Consider the following 26,175-nt stretch of genomic DNA (forward strand, 5'->3'; position numbering starts at 1 on the left):
ATGCACCAGGCGCACGGATGGTCTGCTTTTCCATTCTGCGTGATCGTGGAAAGTGTGGGGTGGCTTGGCCGCAGACAGTCAGGTCAATGTTTTCACTGGGACTTTCCCCCCTCTCCAGGCAGTCAAACATACTCGCACATCCATCTACACACACTGCATCTGACACAGTTGCCCATCTACACACACACTCAGGGGAAGTCCTGTGTGTCTTACACGGAAGGCGTAGGGGGATAACATGTAGCTCAAATCAGGTCTGTGTCTACACGGGGCTTCCCCATATATCCCAAAAAACATAACCCCAAGTTCGGGTCATTCGATGTTTAACATCAAAAACTATCAAAAAGTAATTTAAATAAAAAGGATCTCATGTTGACATAAAGACTTGTGTCCATGCATACTTCTTGCTAGGTATAAACTTATTTTATATTATCAATCATTATTTAATAATGTTTTATTATTATGAGCCTAGCACACATACAGCATCCAGCCACTCTTCACATTAAAGATACAAACTCACTCCAGCCAGCACTGAGCTGTAAACAATTCCATTTTGTTCTCAGCTAAATATGAGAATCAATAAAAAGCCAAAAAGGTCATTGTTCAGCTTTCCCCTGCTTCCTACAGGACTTTGATCAAATAACATTGAAATTTTGTTTGTGCTTGAGGAGACCCCACTGTGAATTGATTTCTGTATTAGATTTGGCTTCTTGTTGGTCTTCGTCATCAAAGCCCTAAAGCAGCTACACGTCAGGCTTTTAGTTCCAGAGTTCAGCGATGTGCTCGTCAGTAATATGATATGAATGTTTTACAGAACTGTACTGTTGAAAAAGTTCGAAAAGAGTTGGGATGATTGGGCATTGAAGAAAAAAAAAAAAGCTCCAGAGGTGGAATCAGAGTCAACATCTCATTAATAATCCAAACTTAATCAGGAGTTACGTTAAGTGCGGAATAAAATACCAAAGCATGCTGCTATAAAAAAATTAATCAACGAGGGGGTGGGGGTGTGCATGCTGATGTAAGTGGAGTTAGTTACCAACCTGAATTGATTATCAATAACAGCATGAGCAGAAGTGCTTTATTCTTCTTATACCACAGCAATTTGCCAATAATTTCAAATTTCGATTTATTAATGTATGACAAGTTGTACTTATAACCATTTATTGTTAAATTTTTTTTTTTTTTTTGTCCATGAGACAATTTAGTTATCACTTACATTATAGCAGCTATAACATGCCATTCCCTCACCAGCCTCTCTTTTTTTCTCTCTCTGGAAGTTAATAAGACAAAAAACACAGCTTGCCATGTCACAGAGAAGTCCTGAAGACTTGCCTGTGGTGGAAAACCTACTGGCTGTTACAAAGCGCTGACACTGGAGCCACATTCCATAAATGTTAAATAAACGTCTTCACCAACCTTTTATATACTGTTACTACCACTAATGTGCGATGGGAATTTCTGTCAGAAGTGTCACAATTTCAAAGATGTGAATATGTAAATCGACTTATAAACACCAATTAGTACTCAGTACTTCGAATTTATGTAAACATCTACTTATATCAAACTACTTATACGGCAAGAATTCAAAAATCAGAATCTCAGCATGAACACGGTTTAATTTAATTTAATTTAATTTTCCAGAACTTTCTACATGGGTCATTAGACTTTTAAGCTTAAATAGGTTTCTGCAGGAATGACTGGGTTTAAAGAAATGACAGTAGCTTTGATTTTTTAAACTGTACTAAACTGTATAATGTTAGGTCCTAATTCTGAACACTTGAAACAACGCTAGCTAGTTACTTACCTGCATTATTTACACAATTTTACTGCAATGCTAAAGGTATTATAATGCAGTTGCTTGCTATTTGGCACAAATTGCAAATGTCTCCATGTTGTTGATGTCTTTCTTGCAAAACCTGCATAAGTACATTTCACACCTTAAAAACACAAGTTCAGAGTTCAAGCATCTGTACAAACCCTGTGTAAAGACAGGATTTGTAGTCTGACTCCATTTAAATAGTTAACTCCATTTAAATAATTACTGTGATTAGGCCTTTCACTAATATAAAACTGATGATTAACAATGTAACTGTCATCTCTGGGGACTTTATGCCATATATATCCATAACCGTAGTGTAATAATGCATATTTATAGCTCACATTATTTAGAAACAGCTATTCATATATAAATTCATATTGAATTTCTGTTTGCGTTTGTTGTTTTTTGGACTGTAAAAAAAATAAAGAAATATAGCTACAAAACTTATTACTAAGGTATCCAAAACACAATTACAGCAGAAACTATGTAAAGTAATGTAAAATTCTCTTCATCTACAAGTTTTTAGTAAAAGTGGCTAAATTACAAGTTCAACAGCAAAACAGTAATAAATTATATATATATATATCTAATGATTTAGTCTCAATACTAATTATTTCAAAACTGTTATGTAATAATTGTGACATGCCTAATTTTGATTATTTGACTATTATTGTTGTCTCATATTTGTGTGATTTTAGCGAATGATTCCATAGCCACACACTTCACAGTGTACAATTCGTGTTGCACTCAAGCTCATCATTCATAACCCCAACACCAGTGACACCCTGGTGATCTCTGACGTCGGCAATCTGGCACAGCTCGATCAATAAAAGACCCCTGGTATAAATCTTTTTTTTTTTTTTACCACAGCTTAAAGTGTCCCCATATGGCGCACACACAGTAAACAAACAACATTCTGACCAACAGTCACGTCAATAACACAGGTTATTATATTATATACTACTACACACACTTTGGAAATTGTTGTTTTGGTGCAAAAACAGTCTCTTTAAGGCAGTAGATTTGAGAGATGAGTGTAGTATAAATACCAGCGTTGTGCAGATTAAAATGTGTGTCAGTACAGGATTCCACTCTCCTCAGCAGGAGCAGGTGTGTTATTGCACATGCTCGTGTTCCTGGTTAGTGTCGAGTCGTTGAAGCTGCAACTCCACTCTCTCTTTCTTCTTGCGTTGGATGAGGTTTCCTCCAGCGAAGCCGAGCAAGCCTCCTCCCACTGCGGCTGCCACACCGGCCACTTTAAATCCCGCCAGCAATCCAAGTGGACCGGCCAAGACGGTGCCAACCACTGCACCTGCTACGGGCAACACTGCCAGGCTTGAACGTGCTGCCTACACACACAAAGACAGGGGCGCCATTAGTTTCAGGTTTATAGTAGTATACACAATAGTCAGAGTCTACTACCAACTATTTTTTTTTTTTTATTGTTAATACAAAAACTTTAATAATTAATCAAGAATGCGTTACGTTTCAATTGAGAAATCCTTGTATAAAATTTAAATATAAATATTGTTTTAATTTCTTTATTGTATGACCCCATACATTTCATTTACATTAAATAAACATGTAACACTTGGATAGTCCTAAGACAGCATTTATTTTACTCTCTCACGCCTGATATTGACTGAACGTTATGTCTTGTGTTAGTGAAGAACGACAAAATCTTATTTTTTTTTTATTTCTCTTGAGCTTTATCTTGGTCGGGGTGACGGTGGATCCAGAATCTATCCCAGGAACACTGTGTATGAGGTAGGAATACACCCTAGATTGGATGCCAGTCCTTCACAGGGCAACAATGCACACACCATACACCATACCATACACACAGCATACACACACAGGTACATCATACCTAGGGGCAATTTAAGAGTCATCAAACCAGTGACTTGTTTGTGGGAGGAAACCCATAGAAACATGGACAGAATGTGTGAAACTGTGCACTGAGTAATCTGAGCTACGAAATCTTCGTTTATAAAATACATTTGGAGAAATATTGTATTCATTTTTCAGACTGAACAAAACAGAGCAAGACCGCCAGCAGGGGGGCAGCTTGGACAGTGCCAACGAACTGAATGTGTTTTTTAACAGGTTCGGCAAAGGACCCCCAGCTGGGCCATCCCACACAGGAACAGTCCTGACACCCTTGCAGACACCAAATACACAGCAAAACCCCACCCTGCTGAGTATCCCTGACCACAACCCCCTACTGCCTTCCTCAACTGGACCGACCACATCCTCTCACTTGACTGTGACGACCAACCAGGTGAGAAGACAGCTGGAGAGACTTGATCAAGGCAGGCCCTGATGGTATTAGTCCCATGGTTCTTAAGTCCTGTGCTACTCAGCTGTCTGGTATCCTGAAGCACATCTACAATCTAAGTCTGATGCAGGAAAGAGTACCGGTGCTATGGAAAACATCTTGTCTAGTACCGATACCTAAGAAAGCCACCCCATCTGGCCTCAATGACTTCAGACCAGTTGCCCTGACATCACATGCCATGAAAGTGTTGGAGAGACTAGTTTTAGCCCATCTGGTGCCACAGGTGAAACCTGCACTGGACCCACTCCAGTTTGCTTACCAGCCTCATGTGGGTGTGGATGATGCGGTCATCTATCTGGTGCAGCGTACTCACTCTTACCTGGATGGAAGTGGTGGTACTGTGAGGATCATGTTTTTTTATTTTTCGAGTGCCTTCAACACCATCCAACCATTCATGCTGAGTGAGAAGCTGCTCAGAGTGGGTGTCAGCACATCCACCATCTCCTGGATTGCTGACTACCTGTCAGATAGGCCCCAGTTTGTATGATTGGGGGCCTCTCTGTCTGACACAGTGGTCAGTAACAGAGGACCACCTCAGTGGACTGTCCTGTCTCCATTTTTGCTCACTTTGTACACCTCAGACTTTCAGTACAACTCTGAATCATGCCACCTGCAGAGGTTTTCTGATGACTCCGCAGTGGTGGGGTGTATTAGGGATGGAGTACAGTCGAGAGTACAGGGGACTACTGGATAACTTTGTGGACTGGTGCACTAAGAATGACCTACTCCTAAATGTGACAAAGACCAAGGAGATGGTGGTGGACTTTAGGAGGACTAAAACTTTGATTAAGCCCATAACCATCATGGGCGAGGAAGTTGGAATTGTTAATAACTACAAGTATTTGGGTGTATACTTAAATGACAGACTGGACTGGAGGACCAACACTGATGCTGTGTACAAGAAGGGAATGAGCAGACTCTATTTTCTGTGGAAGCTCAGATCTTTCAATGTATGCAACAAGATGCTGGAGATCTTCTACCAGTCTGTGGTGGCGAGTGCCATTTACTGTGCTGTGGTCTGCTGGGGGGGCAGCATCAGTGCCAGGGATATCAGCAGGATTAACAAGCTTATTCGCAAGGCTGGATCTATCATTGGACACAAACTGGAAACGTTTGAGTCAGTGAGGAACAGGAGGTCACTGAACAAACTGCTCTCCATCATGGACAATCCGTCTCACCCACTCTACAACACACTACAGAGTCAGCAGAGCTCATTCTCCAAAAGACTCATTTAAATTCGTTGTCACAGAGAACGTTACAGGAGTTCATTCTTACCATTCGCAATAACATTGTGCAACAGCTCACCTGTGTGTGACAGATGATAACACTTTCACATTACACTACTACAAGAAAGCTATCATTTAGAAAGCTGTCATTATAGTCTACATTCTAAAGGTTCTTCATATTCATTATTCACTACCAGTTTTCACAAGTGTACTTATGTAAATAATGATGTAAATCTGGCTAAATCTACAACTGTGTTCCATATCTGCACTACTACATTTAATTTAACTTATTGTATTTTATATTTTGTGTGTGTACGTGTTGTATCTTGCTACTGACCATGCTGCTGTAACACAAGAATTTCCCTCATGGCATCAATAAGGTCAGTCTGTCTGTCTGTCTTTCCAGATTTTCCGACCCCCCACTGTACCTAAACCAATGGCTTATTAATTTCATCACAGAATAAAGGCTAATTGAAGGCAAACAGGTGTGTGTAGCTCTGTGTGTGCACGTTTTTTTAGGGCTGGGCACCAATGAGAGTGTCAAAAACTGTATCTGAAGGCTTAATGGTTTGCGTGCGTGTGTGTGCACTATATATCTCATTCAATACAGGAAGGTTGAAATGGATGATTGCAGATAAAACCTGAGCTGCTACATTAAGTGATATCAGGTGAAAGGAGAAACCAATCAGCCAAAACACTCTAATTAGAAGGAGGACATAGACTGTTGCGCGCACGCACACGCGCGCACACACACACACACAAACACTTAGCTAATTTCAACCATGTTTAACTTTAAGGCAGAGGCACCCATCAAATGGCACCTTTATCCTCCTCTCATCTTTTTCATCTCACCAACTTCAGAAGAGCTTAATTACCAACACCACCAGTAGAGAGAGAGAGAGAGAGAGAGAGAGGAAGAGAGTGAAAAAGCAGAACTATGTATGAATGACATGATGAACCATGATGTAACTCTGACACCACTTTTCCACTGACAACAACAACTGTGCTGCTTCAGGGAATATTCGTTGAACCTTTAACAGTCAACCCATTATGCAATCAGATACATCAGATATGAGGGTTTCCTAATACATGACACAAAAGTAACAGATGGAGAAGATTTAACAAGCTGTACCTTCTGCTTTAAGAACATATTTGATTCTCCAATGTTAAATTCTTTAGCATCTATACCAAGCACACAAATGATTTTTATTATTTGTAGCTACTCAATGCTTGAAAGGCTAGTTGGCTCCGAGTTGGCAAATATCACTCTATAAAACTGAGTATTAAATAAAGTGTTAGAGAGTATTCGAGTATTAACTGCCATTACACCAAGAGGCTAACAGTGCAGTAGCACAACATTATGTACATACCCGGAATCACTTTGCTAGCTCAACACTGTAAGGGTTCTTTTGTAAAGATAGTGTCAGAGGGCAGAAGAACGATAGGCACATTGCATCAGTGGTAAAGAGCTCTGAAAGTCCTGAGGCAGCACTTTAATAAGTGAGATATATAGGGTGTGTGTGTGTGTGTGTACCTCCTCCTGTTCCTTTCAGCTGATTCAGAAGTGAAGCCACTTTCAACACACAACCGAAACACAGTACTTAATGGAACCACATCAGCTCTGTAGACCCAGACATATTTCAGTTCTAACTGGATCAATACAACACACACACACACACACTCTTATATACCTCAGTTCTAACCCTTCCTCTGCTCACTGTTGTTGCAACTCCAGCGCGTGTGTGTGTGTGTGTGCGTGTGTATTGAACCCTCAGCTGGAGCTCAAAGGCAGTCTTTAGACACTCTTTTCCACCCTTTAGACCTCTGTTCACTCGCACAGTCACACACTCATCGACTCTCTGCGAGAGGCCGACACAACACACATTGATTCCCTCGGCTGCACGCCTTTTACCGACCCCGCGAACCCTCTCTGCCTCTCTTTCCCCCCGTTCTCCGCTCCTCCCGCCCTCTTCCGCCCTCCTTATGCTCTTAATTGCCACTTCCTTGCACGCCGGCGTGGATCGATGGCCCGACGGAGTTGCTAGGCCTCGGCTGAAGCAGGGGGCTGGAGTGAGATCGATCCCCCAGCGGGAGCTGCCTCTCTCTCCTCACCTTCCCCAGGCTGCGTGTCCCCTCCTCCACGTTAGCCGCCGCCGCACTAACGTTGGCCTCGATGCTGTCGATCTTCTCCTGCTGAGCCTGAGACGAGACGGTAGAGGAGAAAGTTAAGAACTTTGGAGACGCAAACATGTACACACAAGCAAATCTCATGCTTATTTCTCACACACTGTCAATCCCATACATACAAGCACTTATCTAACACAAACATACACAAACATACACAAACATTGTCCAGACCACCAGCTGAAGCCTATAGATGGGTGATACGCTAAAAATATTATATCTCTTAACTTCAAGATAAACAATATGCATTGCATATAGTATAAATGAAACCCCCAAATGCAAAAATAATCATTTTTAAAAATCTTTAACTCCTCCTGGAAAGCTGATTCTCATCTTAGGAGAATAAAACGTGTAACTTTAATGAACATTGTACCACATCACCGTCAGATGGTGTTTCATTTTCTTTAACTTAGTTCTGACTGCAAGGCAAATCATACGTTTATATTAATGCACTGATTCTAATATGTTATTGTTTCTATAGTAACAACTAATTCAAACTTGTATGACAGATAACAGTAACAGGAACTGCACGTTGGGCCATGTTATTAAGCAATTTATTACTCATTCCATATAGATCATTGTTTAATGGTTTGAGAATTACACATTCATGGAAACAATATGCACAAAAAATATATTTTCACATACGATCATGTAGCACCAATATGAGTAACTGTCAGTGTTACTGACAAACGGAAAACATTATCACGGCGTAATTTATACCAATATCAGAACCATATTGTCCTATCACCCAGCACTACTTAAGACTAATATAAATCAGTATTTTATACAAATAAGAATTATCCACAGGGGCTTTTTCCACTGACACATCTGTTTAACCTCAGTCTGCACTAAACCCAGGTCTGACCCATAACACAGTTAACAAAGCCACAGATATCACTCTCCGATCTCCCCCTCCTGCCCCATCACACACAGCTTGGCCCCGCTCTCACACCCACACCCCACAGACACACCACCAGCAGTGTGTGCGTGTGTGTGTGTATGTGTGTGTGTGTGCTGGGGCAGGAGGGGGGAATCGGAGGGGCCAGGGGGCTGGGAGTCGGTCAGAAACCTTATGAAATATTCAAAGAGTGGCAGCTGTCTCTCTGTCTCAATCAGCGTGAGCTCAGAGTAATCGCTGCACACAGAAACCACACACACACAGTGTGTGCAGTGTTAAATCTGCATTAATTCTCCATCCTGCAATCCTTTATTTTATGCCTTTATTTGTGCTGTGTGTGTGTGTGTGTGTGTGTGTGTGTGTGTGTGTGTGTGTGTTATAGAAATAATTGATATTATGTGTTTGGTAGATGCAACTTTTGGAGATGTGTTTTCAGGTCATTTCCAGAATAGGTCAAATTATATTAGCTCCCACCCAAATGTGTCTGTGTATATACTTAAATATACACACTACAGTATTTCTCCTAATCTCTGCCCCTCATAATTTGCATGCAAGTCTTTTACGGTAATTTCCACGCAAGTATGTGTTTTTGCGTGTGTTGTACTGAGAGTTGCTGTCAGTCAGGACAAAGCCGTTTACTCATGAGGTTGTGGCACTGAGGGACAGATATTTACCGACGCAAAGCTTATGTTTGCAGTCAGACACACACTCTCTCCCACACACACACACAGACACACACACACACACCTGGAAACGTAAAGGAAACCTATAAACACATCAGAAATTCGCACACCCATGTGTACACTCCATGAAATGCAAATATGCACATCGCTGCCCAGGATAAACCTGAATTTTCATACGGTTCACAATTTCAAATCGAAAAAAATCTAAATCCGAATAGTTGAGATGACACTTTTGTAACTCTTGGAGAAATTGGCATTAAACTAAATGACTTTATGTTCAGGTATTATAAAAAAAAATTTTTTAAATATTAAAAAATATTAAAATTGATATGACGTATATGTCACTTCCACCTCACACTTATTGTAGTTCTTGTGTGCTTTTATTGGGTCTATTGTGCACTATGTAGTGGCTATAATTATTACATCACACACTATGTAGTGAGCATATATAGTGAATAGGAAGCTATCTGGTATTCAACCATTCTTAAAGATTAAAGTTTTATTAATAAAAAAATATGTGATATGAACTCACAATGTTTGATTATCTAATTTGTGACACTCTGTGTCACAAATGCAGTCAAATATTAACCATTTTAAGCAATTATGATTTGAATGAACATTTTAAGTGCTTAGTGCAAACATACACACAGACCTTCTTAAACTAATTATACAGATCTCTATGAAATCTTCCTTTCTTCCTCTCCCTGTCTCTTAGGACCATGCACTAATCAGCACCGTCTGCTCTCAACCTGGAGAGACACTCAGGAGAGCACTGACGTGTATACACACACACACACACACACACACACACACCCCTCCAGGGTGCACTTTTGGCTCTGTGTGTCTGAGTTATTGTGTGTGTGCACACATATATACGTGTTTTACAGCTTTCATGAAAAATGAGCCTCATTTTGTGAAGCTCCGTCATACGAACATATTTATTTGTATCGTTGTCAAGAGCATTTACACAAGAAATGTGCTATTCTTACCACCATGTTGTTCTAACATTTCATTTTCCTGATGAGGGACTAAAAGTTTATCTTTTATATTCATGAAAATCCAGTTATTTCGGGAAAATGTTTTGTATCTTACGAGAGCTCCTGAGATATGAACCTCAACTGATTGGCTTCAAATCATATAACCGGCAATGAGTTACACCAATTTTATATACAGATTACACTGACAAAGTTATTTATTTCAGCTACACACATGGACTTCTTGTTAATGAACTGACATGAATTCATAAATTCAGACAAATAAGACTAGCTGTTCATTTAGAACAAAAGAAATGGCACCCTCTAAAAGCTCGTTCACTGTTTAGCTGTCATTTTGTTGGTTTTAGCTCTCTGGGAGCTTTACCTTTTATGGAGTTTTGTGGGCGTCTCTAAATGTAATTGCGCTTGGTAATTTATGGCTGATCGGTGTTTATCCACGTACCCATGCAAGTATGAAGAAAATTAGAGAGTTAACAGAAATATTAAGGGCAACCTTAATTCAGTTTGGCCTACAAAACATTTACACACAACTTTACTAGTTGGCTGATAAATGAGACCCAGTGAACGCAAATTTAAACGGTTCCTTTTTACAATAATTATTTTGACTTTACACACAAAACACAGCAGCTTTATTTTCCTGATGGCCGGCCACTATAGAGTTTCAACTCAAACAGAGCATGTAAGGGGGGTGTGTGTGTGTGTCTGTGTGTGTGTGAACATGTGTGTGATAATGGCGAGTAGATCGTCCAGATTCTCATTAATCCTTGCTGGTTAGCGCATGGCTGATGGACTGTCACTGACGTCTGTGTCTCTGCTCAATCACACACACACGCACACGTGCCCACTTTGATGGGATCAATACCTTCTTGTTGGCTCTCAGAAGACAAGAGGCTGTCTGTCTGACAGCTCCTGGTATCCCTTAACGTTTCTGTCACTACACTTTATCAAACCCTTCTCACACACACACACATACACACACACACACACACTCACACAGATAACACACTCAATAAAAGACACACTTTAAAAATACTGACACGCAGTTTAGAGGAGCTGATACTCACATGCACGAGGGAGCAGAACTCAGTCACTAACCCATTGAGCTCCAACAGATCCTGAGGAAACACACACACACACACACACACAAAACCTTATTACACTCAGCCATAGATGTTGCATTTTCCACAGTCTGTATGTGCGTATACTGAACCTCTTCTAACGAGTCCCAGGATTCCGCAGCATTCTGTTCAGCTGGAATGGCAGGTAAATGAACTTGGAATTGAGTGACAGGTGACTGGGCCCCGCCCACATCTTCTTCACCTGAAAAATAGCACACATTCCATAGTAACATCAAAAAACACTGATGACATCTATAAACCCATAACACACGTCACACACTTACTAAATGCCAAATCGGAGGCTGCGCGAGTGTCTGTGCTGTCGGTCTGTTGTGGGTGTGGCCCTGGATGATTGACAGAGTCCGAATGAAGCCGCAGGAAGTCTTGAGTGGCGACTGAGGCTCGCTCTCTGATTGGCTGGACGAGTTTCTCCAGTGCAGGTGCTTCGGAGCTGCGGACACGTTGGCACAACTTCTCCATCTCGTGCAGGTTAGAGCGCAACTGCTGCAGAGAGAGAAGAGAAGAGAGTTTTAACATGCATAGTCTACCTGTTTTGTGTGATCTACAAGATCAGTTTTATTTATTAAATATAATTTAAAGAAAATGTTTGGTTTTATAAACTGCACTGGATTATTTAACACATGCCTTGTAGCAAACTAACTGTAATCTTTGCAAAAACTGCTTCCAGAATTCAAAGTAAAGCAAGTGTCCAAGGATTTTCTAAAAATATTTTTTTTAAATCATTAAAATGTATTCAAAGCCCTGTATCTGGGTCAATGAACCAATTTTGGGGTCATTTTTGGTCAAATTAACCCAGTGGCCCAGCACAGGGTTAGAGAAATGACTCAAACTGGGTTACATTTAACCTAGCACATTTTTTTTCGAGTGTAGAGAACTCATGATAACGGCGTCAAATCTCCGTAAGTGTGTGTGATGTGTTCATTTGTATTTTTACATTTCAAACATGGTTACATTGGGCAAGACCAAGTCTATCAACATCTGTTTGCTCTTGGTGTGTGTAATTTCAACAGACCCGTGTTCTGTGTTTTGTTCTAACTGTCTAACTAGTGTCTTTGGTGTGTTTTTCAGTGCGTTAGCATTTCAGTTATGGTTATATCAAGCAAAGGTTCTGTTTGTATTTTATCTATGGATTTTATATTTAACCACTAGCCCATTTTCTGCCCTGTTATAGCTAGCATTGTAGCAAACATCATTCAGCTAGTTCATAATCTCAATTCATTTAATCTCAATCTGCATAAACCTGAAACCAGCAGCAGATATTCACAAGATAAATCACAAACACTTGAACATCATCCCAAACTACATTCAACCCTATTTAATAGCTTGTTAGTACACTAATACATGTTTTGAATTTTTTTTTCACAAATAGATTGTAATACCTTGAACAATATCAACAATCTAATATTGTTTTATATTTCTATATGCACTTATTTAAACAAAGCTTAAATTAAAAATCTAGTTAGCCTTTATTTATTCAAATGTTTTGATAGCTTCATGTGAAATTGATTTTTTTTTTTTTTTTTTTTGCATAAATTCTCTCAAAGGGTATTTTCTTTTAGTAACTATGTATGGTTGAAATATGATTTCAAGATGTCAAACACCTCACTGGTTAACTTTAAAGCTTCTAAGGTACGTTTACATGATATCCATGTACGATCAGGCAGAAACTGACACACTTCTGTGTTTACTTTGAGCTACACAGACTTTAATAACCAAATTTATCCATATGAAAAATTAGTTCCATCTCTGGAATGATAAATTATACAGATTTAAACATACAAATACCATGATTTTAGGAAGATGTAGGAAAATATATTATCCATAAACATCTACTGACTGCCCTATCAACTGCCCTTAGACTTCTATTGTAGCGGGGTTTCGAGTAAATTGGTTTTCTGTTCTTTTCTCAGTGAAAAGAAATGTGTTGAACGTCATTGTCCTTGGTAGACACATATACATAGTCAGCCATAACATTAAAACCACCGACAGGTGAAGTGAATTACATTGATTATCTCGTTACAATGGCACCTGTCAAGGGGTGGGATATTTTTGAGGTGTTTTGAAAGCAGGAAAAATGGGCAAGCGTAAGGATCTAAGCAACTTTGACAAGAGCCAAATGTGATGTCAAGATTACTGGGTCAGAGCATCTTCAAAACGGCAGGTCTTGTGGTGTGTTCCCGGTATGCAGTGGTTAGTACCTACCAAAAGTGGTCCAAGGAAGGACAATCGATGAACCGGCGACATGATCAAAGGTGCCAAGGCTCATTGATGCACGGGGGGAGCGAAGGCCACTGAGATCTCAATCCAATTGAGCATCTGTGGGATGTGCTGGACAAAGAAGTTTGATCCATGGAGGCCACACCTCGCAACTTACAGGACTTAAAGGATCTGCTGCTAACGTCTTGGTGCCAGATACCACAGCACACCTTCAGAGGTCATGTGGAGTCCATGCCTCGACGGGCCAGAGCTGTTTTGGTGGCAGGGGGTCCTACACAATATTAGGCAAGTGGTTTTAATGTTATTGATGGCTGAGCGGTATACACTATAGATGTGTTCGATGGAAATTATACTGAAAAATGCTGGAGTATCCTTTTAACACATACACACGCAACACAATGACATCAAGGGGATCACAGATCAATCCAACAGCCTCAGGCCAAGAAGTCAAGGGTCAACAGCAGTCCAATCAACCAGTTCCACTCTAGTGCTCTCATTAAAGCCATATGTGTGCAAACACTGACACATACAGCGCTGTACAATTACAAAGACATACTGTACTACACATATACATTAAGAAAATGACATCTGGGAAAGAATCTCAAGTAGGGGTCAAAAAGTAAACATCTAATACTCACACATGCACTCACTTTGCTTTTCATTTTTCTCTTGTGTGCACGTGATGAGAATTGCATCTACATCTTGCTCTCTCGCTCTCTCTATCACTCCAGAGAGGCACTTAAACAGTATCTTGACTATATTCACTATACTGTGTGTCGTCAGCCATCTACGCCACATACACCTACAGTGGTTGACAGAGGAAAGCTCTCTGGGGTCTCCAGAGGAAACAGCCCAGGTGCCAAGGTCACAACTAATACCAAACACACACCCAGACTTGCACTCATACACACGCACACACACATTACACGCCTGTTCCCTGAGCACCTGGAACAGACTCTAAGAGACTCTAACACCAAGTTACATGACTGTCTAGCCCATTTCTAAGAGAAAAGGTATGAGAGTAACATCACACACACCAAGGAACACACCAGGGAGTTACACGCATTACCTGTCAACACACAGTGGCCGAGAACAGATAACAGTCTTTCTTTTAGAGCAGCAATCCTGCAGACTGCAAAATTAGCAATGATAAAGTTTATCTATGTAGGCTAGCACTTACAGTGTCTTTTTAAAGAGCATTTAGAATAGGTTATAATAATAAAAAATTTTAAAAAATTAAAAAAACAAGGAGGGAATAAAACATCATGGGGCAAGCTGTTATAATAAAATAATCAACAACCGGGTGCTGTAATGCGGCCAGATGATTATTTTCCTATAACAGCACAACCCACATTGTTTTATTCCTCTTATACTACCATTTTAAGTTTAGGTTTGTTGTTGTTATGGAACATCTGTGAAACAAGTTAGTTCCTGTTATCATTTAAGTTACATCAGCTATGAACAGACATTTCCTCAGCAGCCAATCTTATTTTAGGTCATAAGACAAAAACTGAAGCTTGTCATGTTACTGAGAATCTGCAAAGCCCTTCAAGACTTTAATGGGTTGCTTTGTTACAAAGCAAGGACACTGGAGACTCCTTCCAGAAATGCTTAATAAACATCTCCTCACTTAACACTATCAACAATTACACACCTTTTTACAAAAATGAAACACCTTCTGACCAATCAGATTAGAGAATTCTGCAGCGCTGTGGTACAAGATAAAATAACAGACGGGTTCCAACAGAAATGTGTTCGCCCTATTGTCTAGAGTCACAAGTTTGAAACAGGCCGGGAGGCCAAGAGAGTAAAACTGGCTGTGCTCTCTGGGTGGGAAAGAAGGCATTCTTTCTCTCCCCTATCAATCACAGAGACTCTAGGCAATCACGGGTGTCTGTGAGCTTCTGAATGCGGAAGGGGGTGGAATGCCCTTCCCTCTGAGTGTGTTACGCTGTCCTTTGAAAAAAGAAAAAAGGTCAAATCTAAAACCCTTAAAGGTCCTTTGTTTCTCCCTCTTGAAGAACTCTTAAGAGTTCCATGTAGAACTCTCGATCAGAGTGACGAAACTATTCCAAGTACTCTTGTGTGATATTGATTTTTCCCTGATTTTCCATTTTAAAATATCACGATAAACAATTTAATCATCCTGAACTGGTGGCCGAAAAAGGATGGGAAAAGGAGTATTTCTGGTTTAAGAAGCATAAGACAGGTGTAATAATAATTCCAGCTATGCAGCCGGGAACTGCGGAAATTACAAAACTCAGCTGGATGGTAGATTTTTAAGTCACTGTGCAGTAATTCGCAGTAACCCATAAAAAAAAACGTAACAGCACATTTCAGTAAAATGCTTTAACAAAGCAGTCCTCATGTTCACATGGCCAACATTTTCATGCTGCTCAGTGTTGCGCAGGAGAGAAAGAAAAAAAAAAAACAGTGTATTTAATCACCATCTAATTATCATCAAAATTTACATGATATGTAAAGTGCTAGACTTGATGCTTCTTTGTAGGCATATTTAATCTTTTGAGGTCAAAAATTTTCATTCGTTTTTTTGAAAGAGAAAACTCTTCTGGACAAAAACCAAAAGAACAGTTTTGACCATTTTTGATAATTTTCTATGGCATTTGTGATTAAAAAAAAAACAAAAAACAAAACTGATGTTAAATATGTACTTGTTTATTGTTAAAGTCTGATACACTGATTGGTTTTATTTCACTGAATATACTCAAAACATTCTCCATTTACCTTAACAGAACACGGGTTGAGATCGGTGGAAGGGGGCACAAATCATTCCAGAGTCACATACTGGTTCACTCATCTCCTGTTTTATTTTTTTTTTTAAAAAACTGCTCTTTTTGGCGGATTTTTGAGCTGTAACTCGTACTAGTGTTACCCTTCCTGATTTCCGCCTCCAGGCCGCGGTCGGGGAGCCCCCGTTCTCTGACAGCTCCAGGGCTGAAGTGCACTAATCTTGCCACCAGACTGGGGTAATTTCCATGTTTTCGGGCCTTTTCCCTTCACAATGATGAGTCAGAAGAGAGTGCCGCTCAATGGGTGGCATTTATTCCAGTTGATTTTATTTCCACAGATAAAACCAAAAGAAACATATGCAGGCTAGTGGACTAACAAAAATGAAACACTGTCTCTCTCTGCAACTCTCACACACTCACAGCCTCAACCTCCACCCCAAACTACACTAACCAAAATGCAATGCACCTAACATTTAGTCCTTTATTCTCTAACACTAGTGTACTATGATGCTTTGCGGTACTCCTGCACAAAATGCGTAATGGTTGCCAGATCTGGTAATATAATTTATCTGCAATAAATGTCATTAGATATGGCAAGGTAATATCATGTAGGGACGATAATATCGTAATGTTGAACGAGCCAAATTCCAAGTAGAATTATGCATGTCAGCTTTGAATACAACAATGAACACTGGGGAGTAATATAGCTCAGACAAGAAAATGATGCATTTATAGACTACATAATACAGGGCCCAGGAGTCACAAATCCATGACAGTGTTAATTGTTGAACAATGTTCTCCTTGTTCTCGAGGCACTGGGACTGGCGGTGCCACATTAGGGGCATATGATTCCAGCAACATGTAATGAAGCGTTATGGCAATGATATCATGTCTACTCGCATTCTACTGTACTTCACTGAAAGAATATATTTGTTAAATGACCTGAAATTACTTATATTGGGTCACTTCAAGTATGACCATTCTACAATTCTTGGGCAAGAAGCTAGATTCATTGAGAATGCTAGCCACCCTGTCACCCCAGTGTGGTAGATGTTACCACGATCACTAATCCAACATTAGTTCCCTTGGGCCTATTGAAATTAAGGATCAGCTTGCAATTTAACACCAAATACCACAGACAGAGATGTGGCCTTGTCTCAGCAAGAGGGGCATAAGCTCAAACTCTCTGGAGACACAAGGCTGTTCTCATGAAAGTGGTCTGCCTGAGAACGGTGCCCAATTGGCGAGAGATAGTCACCACGGATGCCTCCCTCACTGGCTGGGGGGTAGTGTGGTGCCACAGAGGCACAGGAGGTATGTGGAGGCCAAGTGTGAGTGTAGAACACATCAGCCAGCTGGAACTGAGGGCAGTTATATGGCGTCTGCATGCAAAAGTGGTGCCCCAGATCTAGTAATAGTAAGTTTGGAATAGCAAGTGGAATAAGTGGAATAGTAAGTTTGGCAGTGCACAGGTTGACCTCTTCACCAATGCCAAATACGGTCACTGTCAACTGTGGTTCTCCTTCGCACAACTGGACAGTCCACTAGGTCAGGATGCACGGGCCCACAACTGGCCTCACTGTCTACTGTATGCATTTTTCACCAACTGTTTATTGCCCACATTGCACAGAATTCAGAGATCAGACCACAGAGTGTGTGGCCCCGAAGCCTTGATTTCTGCTGCTTCTCTTACTAGTGGACAGAATGCTTTGGCAGCAATTGTTGGACGAAAAAATTTGGTACCCTCAGCCAGGTCACCCTCTGAGTGAAGAGCAGGTTGAGGACTGCCACCCAGCAGTCCCAGAGACACTGCTGAAGGCAAGAGTCTCTACTTTACAGGCCTCGTTTGCTCTCAGGTGAGGAGAATTCATGAATGATGTGCCCTTTGTCGTCTGGATCCAGTGCACTATCCAGTTCCTGCAGTACTAGCCTTCCTATAGATTCTGTTAGACAATGCAAAGTCATCATCTGTGCTGAAGGTGTGTGTGGCGGCCACTGCAACACATCACAGCACTGAATGGTGTCTTGCTGAGGATTCATAATCTTCTTCCACCACGCTCCCCCACCAGCCTGGCTGGGGATCTCACCTTTGTACTGGAGTCCCTTAAGACCTCTTATTAGCCCACACAGGAAGGCGGACTGAAATGGGTCCCTCTAAAGATTCTGCCTTTTTGCTAGCAATCAATTCAGCAGAGAGAGTGGGAGAACTGTATTCCTGGGCAATACCCTTTCCTTGCACATGTGGATGGCCAGAAGACTCTTACTTTTGTCAATAGATCTACTGATCACAACAGCATTCCATGAAGGGGTATGTATTCCTAGTTATGCCCATATATTCCTCCTCTGGTGCTCCCCTGTCTAAAAAGAGATTGGCCCACTAGGTGGTGGACTTCATCTCATTGGTTTACACAAGGGCTGGTCTAAAGGTCTGTGCTGACGCTACCTGGGCATCATCATGCACCTTCTTCAGATTCTGCAAGCTTAACACCCCACCCAGTGGCGTCAATGGCATACCATGCAATTCTCATCACCTCTGGCAGATAGGAGGGGTGAAAAAGAACACTAGCTATGTGTGTAACTGTGGTTCTATAAACACTGGATAACCACCAGGATTCTCTGTAATTTGGAATTGCAGCTCACCTGATGGGAATGCCTCAGTAAGGTTCCAGGGAACAACAGCAACATCAAATACTAGGTTATACACTCTTGGCATACACGCACACATGCACATGATTGAAAAAAATGGGCACATTCCTATCATAATGTGCTGTATGTCAAATTGTATTGTAGCCATGAAATGAGTATGATATGTTTGTGTGTGGTTCTGGACTGAGAGTGAGTTCTGTACAGTGTGGAACAGCATATGTGGTGTGTTTATCATACCTGCACAGTGCGACTAGCATTGATGTGCTCCTGGTGCAGCTTGTCCCATTGGCTGTTTCTGTGGAACTGCAGAATAAATCCACAGGAAAATCTGGATCAGTAATCATCAATATGTTGTATGTCACGGCATTACCTACAGGATTTTCCATTTACGTCTATTTATTTTGCAGACACTTTCATCCAAATGAAGCAGGATACAATCCAAGCATGGAGCTGAGGAGCTGGGGGTTAAGGATCCTGTGTTCTACTAGCAACAAGGCACACACAGAACTCACACTTTGTCTTTTTCAGGTATATAGTAACAGTTACATTGTAATTTAATTTGTTTATGTTTTCAAGGAAAAATCCACCCTGAAGATTTGGATACTAATCATTATAATTAATATGTGATCAACAATGGCATCCAAGATTTATTTTGCAATAAAATTCTGAGTTGACTTTTTTGGTTTAAACTTCCTTCCTCAACATGTTGGTCTATTTTCACTTCGGGTTAATGGTTTCCTACATTACCCACAATACCATTCGAGTACCTGCTGACAGTGGCACCAGTGGGAATTAGCACTTGCTTTATCTCTACCTAAAGAGAGCACTGCAGCAGAGCTTTAGTCCTTTAGGCTTTCCAGCGCTCTCTCCTCCTCATCTGTACACTCTGCTCAAACAGATCAGCTCAAATGCTTCAAATTTCATGCTAATACCACTATCATGACCATCAGGATAGATCAGTAACTAGCCAAGCCGACTCTCCCAACATCTCTACCATAACTGGGTGCTACTGTTTCGTATAGCTGCACTGCATTCTAAATTTGAGTTCAACGTGTGCTATCTCCACTACTTTTATACTGGATTTCTCATAATTAATATGACACCGAACGTAACTGGAAAATGGCCAGAGATAAAAGAAGCTTGTGCTGACTGTGACATTAACATAGGACACAAATGCTAACTTCTCAAGGGAATACCTCAATCAAATAAGCACATCACAAATATTTCAATATATACTGTGTTTTGAGGTGGACATTTTCTTTAAGTTCAGTGAAATAGTATTCTGATATTGTGATAAGACCAAAGGGGAAAAAAATGAAGCCATGTTATATGTTTTTATTCCATATTTGGACACCAAATACCATTGAATTGTAACTAAACATAGGTAGTGCCTTATAATAACTCATAATAAGTTGTTAAAGTTGAGAATTTGGAAACATCAGATAAACACAAAACATGGGGTTGGTCTGATAAGCCTTTAGTTTGGATTTTGCTTCATAACTATTTAAAAAAATTTGAATATAGAGAAAATTCAAATATTGAGAAGTTTCAAATGTTGCTTGTTGCTGGAGTCACATGGCTTGTGATACAAACGGTTGCTTTGTTGCGTGCTGGTGTGAATACAGAAAGTGCAAGATTTTAGTACAACTTCGTCCTGTCATCTCCATTTTGGATCACGTCACACTCTTCTTCATTGTCCACATATATGCATATGTCTAATACAATGCCCATGCTCTCCTTTCCACTTTGACCAAGGAGAGACCAAGGAGAGACCAAGGAGAGACCAAGGAGAGACCAAGGAGTGAGGCAAAGAGCAATGTCCATGTGCCCAGGCCTTATGTGTCTAAGTGTGTGTGTTTACCTTCTCTATGTTATGCTGGTGCTTATGAAGGCGCTCCAGATCAGTGGGAATCACCACTTTGATGAACTTCTGGATGGGTCCTTCCAGGCGCCGCAGCGTCAGCTTACCCTCCTCATCTGCCATGCTTCAACCTCTCTGAAAGGTCACGGGTTCGACCATACACTCATCCTATACGTATAGTGTGACTCTTGAGGATTGATGCCATGCAAGGGAGTAATGAAGGAAGGGAGACAGGTATAAACAGCTTGACAATGAAACTATCAGGGCTGAGCATGAGAATAAGAATGATGTGGAGCAAACTACTACACACTCTTTATAGGCAGGTGCATTCATGATGCCTATAAAGTGCATTGCCATGTTTCCAAAAACTGTAAACTTATACTTCTGTCTTTTGTATAATTTGTATTTTAATTAGATAATCTGTGCTTGAGTCTATTTGCAGTTTCTCCTCCAAATACATTTTCCTGACCTAGCAGTTTTTTGTGTGTGGTTTAAAGTAACTTTTACTTTTCACTAAATTACTAAAAACTTTTTAGTAATTTAGTAACCTTTTAGTAATAAAAATACATATAATGCTATTAAACATCTCAAAGAGTGTAAAGAACACCTTTACCACATCTGACTATGGCCCAGTTGTTTTCAAAGAGTTGACCAGAGACGGTTTCTTTCACAAAGGCTGAATCCTAAACACCTAAAAAAAACCTCACATTGTGCACTACATAGGGCGTACAATTCATTATTTTATATTCTACACATAGCGCGCTTATATAGGGAGTAGGGAGCCGTTTAGTATTCACACATTAACTCAGGCTAGCTAGTTACAAAGCTCAGAGCTTCATATCGAAGAGACTGAAACTAATGACGAAAAACATTCATTTGCTCCTTGACAGCTCCCCAGCTAAAATACTTTTTCTCACCTAAAAAACCGTTTCGGTGCAAAAAAAAAAAAAAAACCTTTAAAGGTGATTTTGTTTTTGTTCCTCGTCAAAAACTTTCTGTTTGTACATACTTCCTTGTGCATCACTGAAATCTGTCCGTCATAGAAACAAGTCGCAAAGTGGAACCAAAGAAAGTGAGGACTTTTTCGGGGACACACATTAATTTAATTAGGATTTAAATATAAATATTTAAATTTGAATAATATTTACTAATATCATGATGTCAGAACGTGACAAAGTACAAATTAGTGGGGGTCATTTATTAATGTAAAATATATTAATTATTATCTATTCATTTAAAAATGGTTTAATAATGTACATGAATATCAAAAATGTGTGTAATAATTAGGGATGCATCAATATTGATACTGGTATTAGGTATCGGTCTGATACCGTAATCGATTACTTGTATCGATTACCGAATACCAACATCCGATACTGATACTATGTGATGTAATGATGTAATGATGTGATGTAAGCACAAAGGTATTCACGAGTGTGGAGTATTGAAGTGAATGCGCGAAACTGTCACTTCAATTCTGCGAGCACTGAGCACTGCGATATGCAAGCTTCCTGCAAGCTTCTTTGCGTGCAAGCTTCCTGCAAGCTTCCTTGCAAGCTTCCTTGCGAGTCAAGCTGCAATTCACAGCACCTTGTTTTCATATTTAATGACCATGCTCAGGTTGGCCGCTCTCGTACTGTCTATTAAAGATACTGTTTAAACACAATAAAATCTTAAACATAAAACTCAGGATGATGAGTTCATTGCTTGCAGCTCACAGTAGCAACCAACTAATGAAATGTTCAGTGACATCCCTGCTTGCTTAATACTAGGTAGTAGGTTACTCATTTTGCTATCAGTAGAAGATGGCTTTATTTGTCACATATACATTACAGCACAGTGAAATTGTTTTTTCGCATATCTCAGCTTGTTAGGAAGCTGGAGTCAGAGTGCAGGATCAGCCATGATACTGTGCCCCAGGAACAGATAGCGTGAAGGGCCTTGTTCAAGGGCCCAACAGTGGCAGCTTGATGGTGCTGGGGTTTGAACCCCCGACCATGAGTACCAAAAAACAAGAACTCGTCCTCGATCCCTAGTAATAATAGTATAACTTATAAGGACATGTACAAGAACATACTTACTATCCATGTGAGGACCTTTCACTGACATAATTATTCATGAATTTAATTAATGCTATGCCTACTCCTTGAACTGAACCCTAACCTTAACCTCAGTAGCCAAAAGTATACATTTTGGATCTTAGTTTTTCCTAATAAAAGCTACATTTTTCGTTTTGTGAGATATATCTGAAATGATCAGATATTCCGATTCTTGTGAGGACATTTGGTTCCCACGAAGATATAAAAACATACACACATGGACACACACACACACACACACACACACACACATACACACACACACACACCTGCTCCTCCCTCTGGGCCTTAGTGATCAGTGTTTCCGGCTTAAGAGAACACCAGCAGATTAACCACATGTGTGAACTGAGCTTCAACCAAAGCCCGCTGTGTGCTTTCTATCGCCCTCACTCTCGCTCTCATGCACATTTTATTTCTGGTGCTCCCTAGGGCTTCTTGAAAAGCTCTGGCACTATGGGTTTAGTTACTTGCGTGCACACACACACACACACACACACACACACGCACGCACACACGCACGCAAAAACACACATGAAAGAAGAGGGTCACACACAACTGCCGCTTTCAAAGAGACAACAAAAGCATCACCCACACAACTAGGTTTCATAAACCTACGCCGTAGATAACTCCAAGTTTACAAACAGAGTGATCAAAAATCTTTATGAGATTTCAGTTTATAAGAAATACTGTTGCATTTGTAGTATGTCAAGCCACAGAAGCACACATATGGCTATCACTATTGGCACTATTTGTAGCTATATGATTCATCAGTCTAGTTTGTGGTGTACTCAGCTTCCAAATCTAGACCTGACTGTGACCTTTAATCTAATTTATTATTTAGTCATCTAATAATAATTTAGGTTCAGCTCCAGACTCAGATAATCAGATAATCATAAACTGTTAAATCGGGTCCACAAGCTTTAATGTAGGCCATATAAACACGTAGAGAACAAAACATCCCGTCCAGAGAACAACAAAACAGAGAAAGAGCGAGAAACAGAGATAGAGCAAAAGAAGTAGTGGGAGGATGGAAAAACTGAAAGTGCCTGCGGCAGAAACGAAAAAGAACTCTCAAGGAGACAGTCTGAAGATGTCAATCTTGACTAGTGCCACAAAAGTCAGAAGAAAAAGGCCATGGTGTGGTTCTGTCTCTCACTTGTCCACCCCCGTTTCTACCACCAACCTGCCCACATGCTCTCTTTTCTGCCCCAATGGGGGAGTCCCGGCATGCGATAGAGCAAGGAGTGGCATTATAAACTTTTAATAAGGGATCACCCTTACCTTCCTATTATTTTCATCGACATCCTCACCTCCTCAACTGAAACTCTTTGAGGATGAGATAAAATCTGAGAAGTAACCTCACATAGCAGCAACACCACACAATATGTAGACATTACAACAACACGTTTATGAGTCAGTTCAGAGGTACTATTAAAAGGTACTGTTGTAATATTATTATCGGTTCTGCTTTAAAAAAAGCTGTGTGGTTGGTAAGATGACTTAATTAAGTGGAATGTTTTGCTGTGAACTTAGCTAAAATGATGAATAAATATAATCTTTTGGTTATTGCTGTTTCTACTATTGTTTCTACTATTTGACACATCCATATGGTTTATGACTTTTTGGTGATGCACACAAATATATTGCTGAATGACCAGACTATAGGGACTGAATAATGATTGAAAGGTTGAAAGGTAATAATAAACAAAAATACAATATGCAACATACAATGTACAATACAGTGTTTATAATACAGACAAAACTGTATTTGGACAACAACCAAAATCATTCATCCTCAGTAACTGCTTTATCCTGCTCAAGCTCACGGTGGATCTGGAGTCTATCCCAGGAACACTGGGTTCGAGGCAGGAATACACCCTGAAGGAAACACCAGTCTCGGGGGCACCAATCAAATTTTAGAGTCACCAATCCAGCTACCTGCATGATTTTAGGAAGTAGGAACACTATTTGCTGGGCCCTTGTGCTGCCACTGTTAAAATGTAAAGCAATGAGGTATAAAAAATTGGATTGGAAAGTGGATTTGCTATTGGTATTTTTTTCTCCTGAATGCCGCAGGTCTCTCTGACAAGACCCAATTTGCAAGACAAAATTCCTAAATTATTAAGCAATGCGTAAAACCTGATCTTTTTACACCATGGATAACATGGTTAAATGTTCAATACATCAATGTGTTGTGCATTTTTTGCCAGACATTTGTGTTTTCTTGTCACACTAGGTGCCAGTCTTAATCCTACATGTAAACAAATAGATTGTGTTTTTTATTTGCCTTTGTCTAACTGATTTATTTATTTTGCAAGTTTTTGTGGGAAGAATTTGTATAGTTGATGTACACTTACTGTCCACTTTTAAAGGAACACCTGTACACCTGTTCATTTATGCAGTTATCCAACCATTTAATCATGTGGCAGGAGTTATGCATTAGGTTAATGCCAGGATGTGGCATTAACTGAAGCACCTGACCTGTTTCTGCATGATTTTTCACATTGCACTGCTGCCACATGATTGAATGATTAGATAACTGCATGATTGTGCAGGTGTACAGGTGTTCCTATTAAAGTGGATGGTAAGTGTATATATTATATGACCATTTCATAATGGTTTGGTGACAATGATTTGTGTGTGTGTGTGTGTATATACATATTTGGAGCATTTGGAGAGGGGGTTGAGGCTCATTCTTGTGTTAAAGCTCTGCTGCCACTCGTCACAGCGTGAGTCCGTCCCTGCTGATCCCCCTCAACAAACTCACTAACAGCTGATCAATATTACATGAGCCGCTCAGTGTGCACGCACACACATACACACACACACACACACACACACACACACACACACAAACTGGTGTATGTGCATTAGCCCCTCCTCTCCTGCTCTAATAGAAGGCTGTAATGAAGACTCCAGGGGGATCTGCTACCTGTCATTCTGGATCGATCTGCCTGCTCCCTGACTGACAGCTTCACCAAGCTGCCCTCCACCTGCCTCTGTCTATACGACTCCTCAAGGCTTCAAATCATAATATATTGGGAGATTATAGTATATCGTTGCATGTTACTTACAAAGAAATTACAGCCCAGGAATGGTTAGGAACCAAAATAAACGCTCTGCTTTGATTTCCCTTATTTTTGATCCTTTACTTCAACATCATGTCCAGTTATTTCCAGATATTTCTGAGAGGACTATACCTTTGGTATGGTGGTGTGCTTTCTTATTATTTAATACTCACACAATGGGCAATATAAGAGCTAAAATCTATCAAAAAAGCTTTAGTTATGCTGTCTGTTTTATCTCTGCATCAATGTTATTGT

At 40.3% G+C, this 26,175-nt stretch overlaps 1 protein-coding gene across 3 annotated transcripts; it reads right to left on the reverse strand.

The window, feature by feature from the left end:
• Positions 1 to 1,610: 1,610 nt before the first annotated feature.
• stx17 (syntaxin 17) lies at positions 1,611 to 21,809 on the reverse strand. Of its 3 annotated transcripts, none has more exons than XM_034298223.2 (8): positions 21,763 to 21,809; positions 20,754 to 20,940; positions 19,130 to 19,195; positions 11,543 to 11,762; positions 11,351 to 11,460; positions 11,205 to 11,255; positions 7,493 to 7,579; positions 1,611 to 3,165 (listed from the first exon to the last, which is right to left on the reverse strand). In XM_034298223.2, exons 2-8 carry the CDS (start codon positions 20,874 to 20,876, stop codon positions 2,932 to 2,934), a joined length of 891 nt encoding a protein of 296 aa, XP_034154114.1. In that variant the 5' UTR covers positions 20,877 to 20,940; positions 21,763 to 21,809; the 3' UTR covers positions 1,611 to 2,931. The 3 variants fall into 3 exon arrangements, with proteins under 3 accessions (XP_034154114.1, XP_034154113.1, XP_026780577.1); XM_034298222.2 differs by having other exon boundaries at positions 21,671 to 21,779; XM_026924776.3 differs by lacking the exon at positions 21,763 to 21,809 and adding an exon at positions 21,367 to 21,656.
• Between the last annotated feature and the right edge of the window lie 4,366 nt (positions 21,810 to 26,175).

Source organism: Pangasianodon hypophthalmus, chromosome 22, assembly GCF_027358585.1.
Source record: "Pangasianodon hypophthalmus isolate fPanHyp1 chromosome 22, fPanHyp1.pri, whole genome shotgun sequence".
Classification (NCBI taxonomy): domain Eukaryota; kingdom Metazoa; phylum Chordata; class Actinopteri; order Siluriformes; family Pangasiidae; genus Pangasianodon; species Pangasianodon hypophthalmus.

Coding starts and splice junctions, on each gene's coding strand:
- stx17 (XM_034298223.2), bottom strand. CDS start 20,876: ATGGCAGATGAGGAGGGTAAGCTGACGCTGCGGCGCCTGGAAGGACCC. Junction 19,196..20,753: donor ACCAGCATAACATAGAGAAG/GTAAACACACAC, acceptor TTTATTCTGCAG/TTCCACAGAAACAGCCAATG. Junction 7,580..11,204: donor AGTTCTGCTCCCTCGTGCAT/GTGAGTATCAGC, acceptor GTCTCGTCTCAG/GCTCAGCAGGAGAAGATCGA.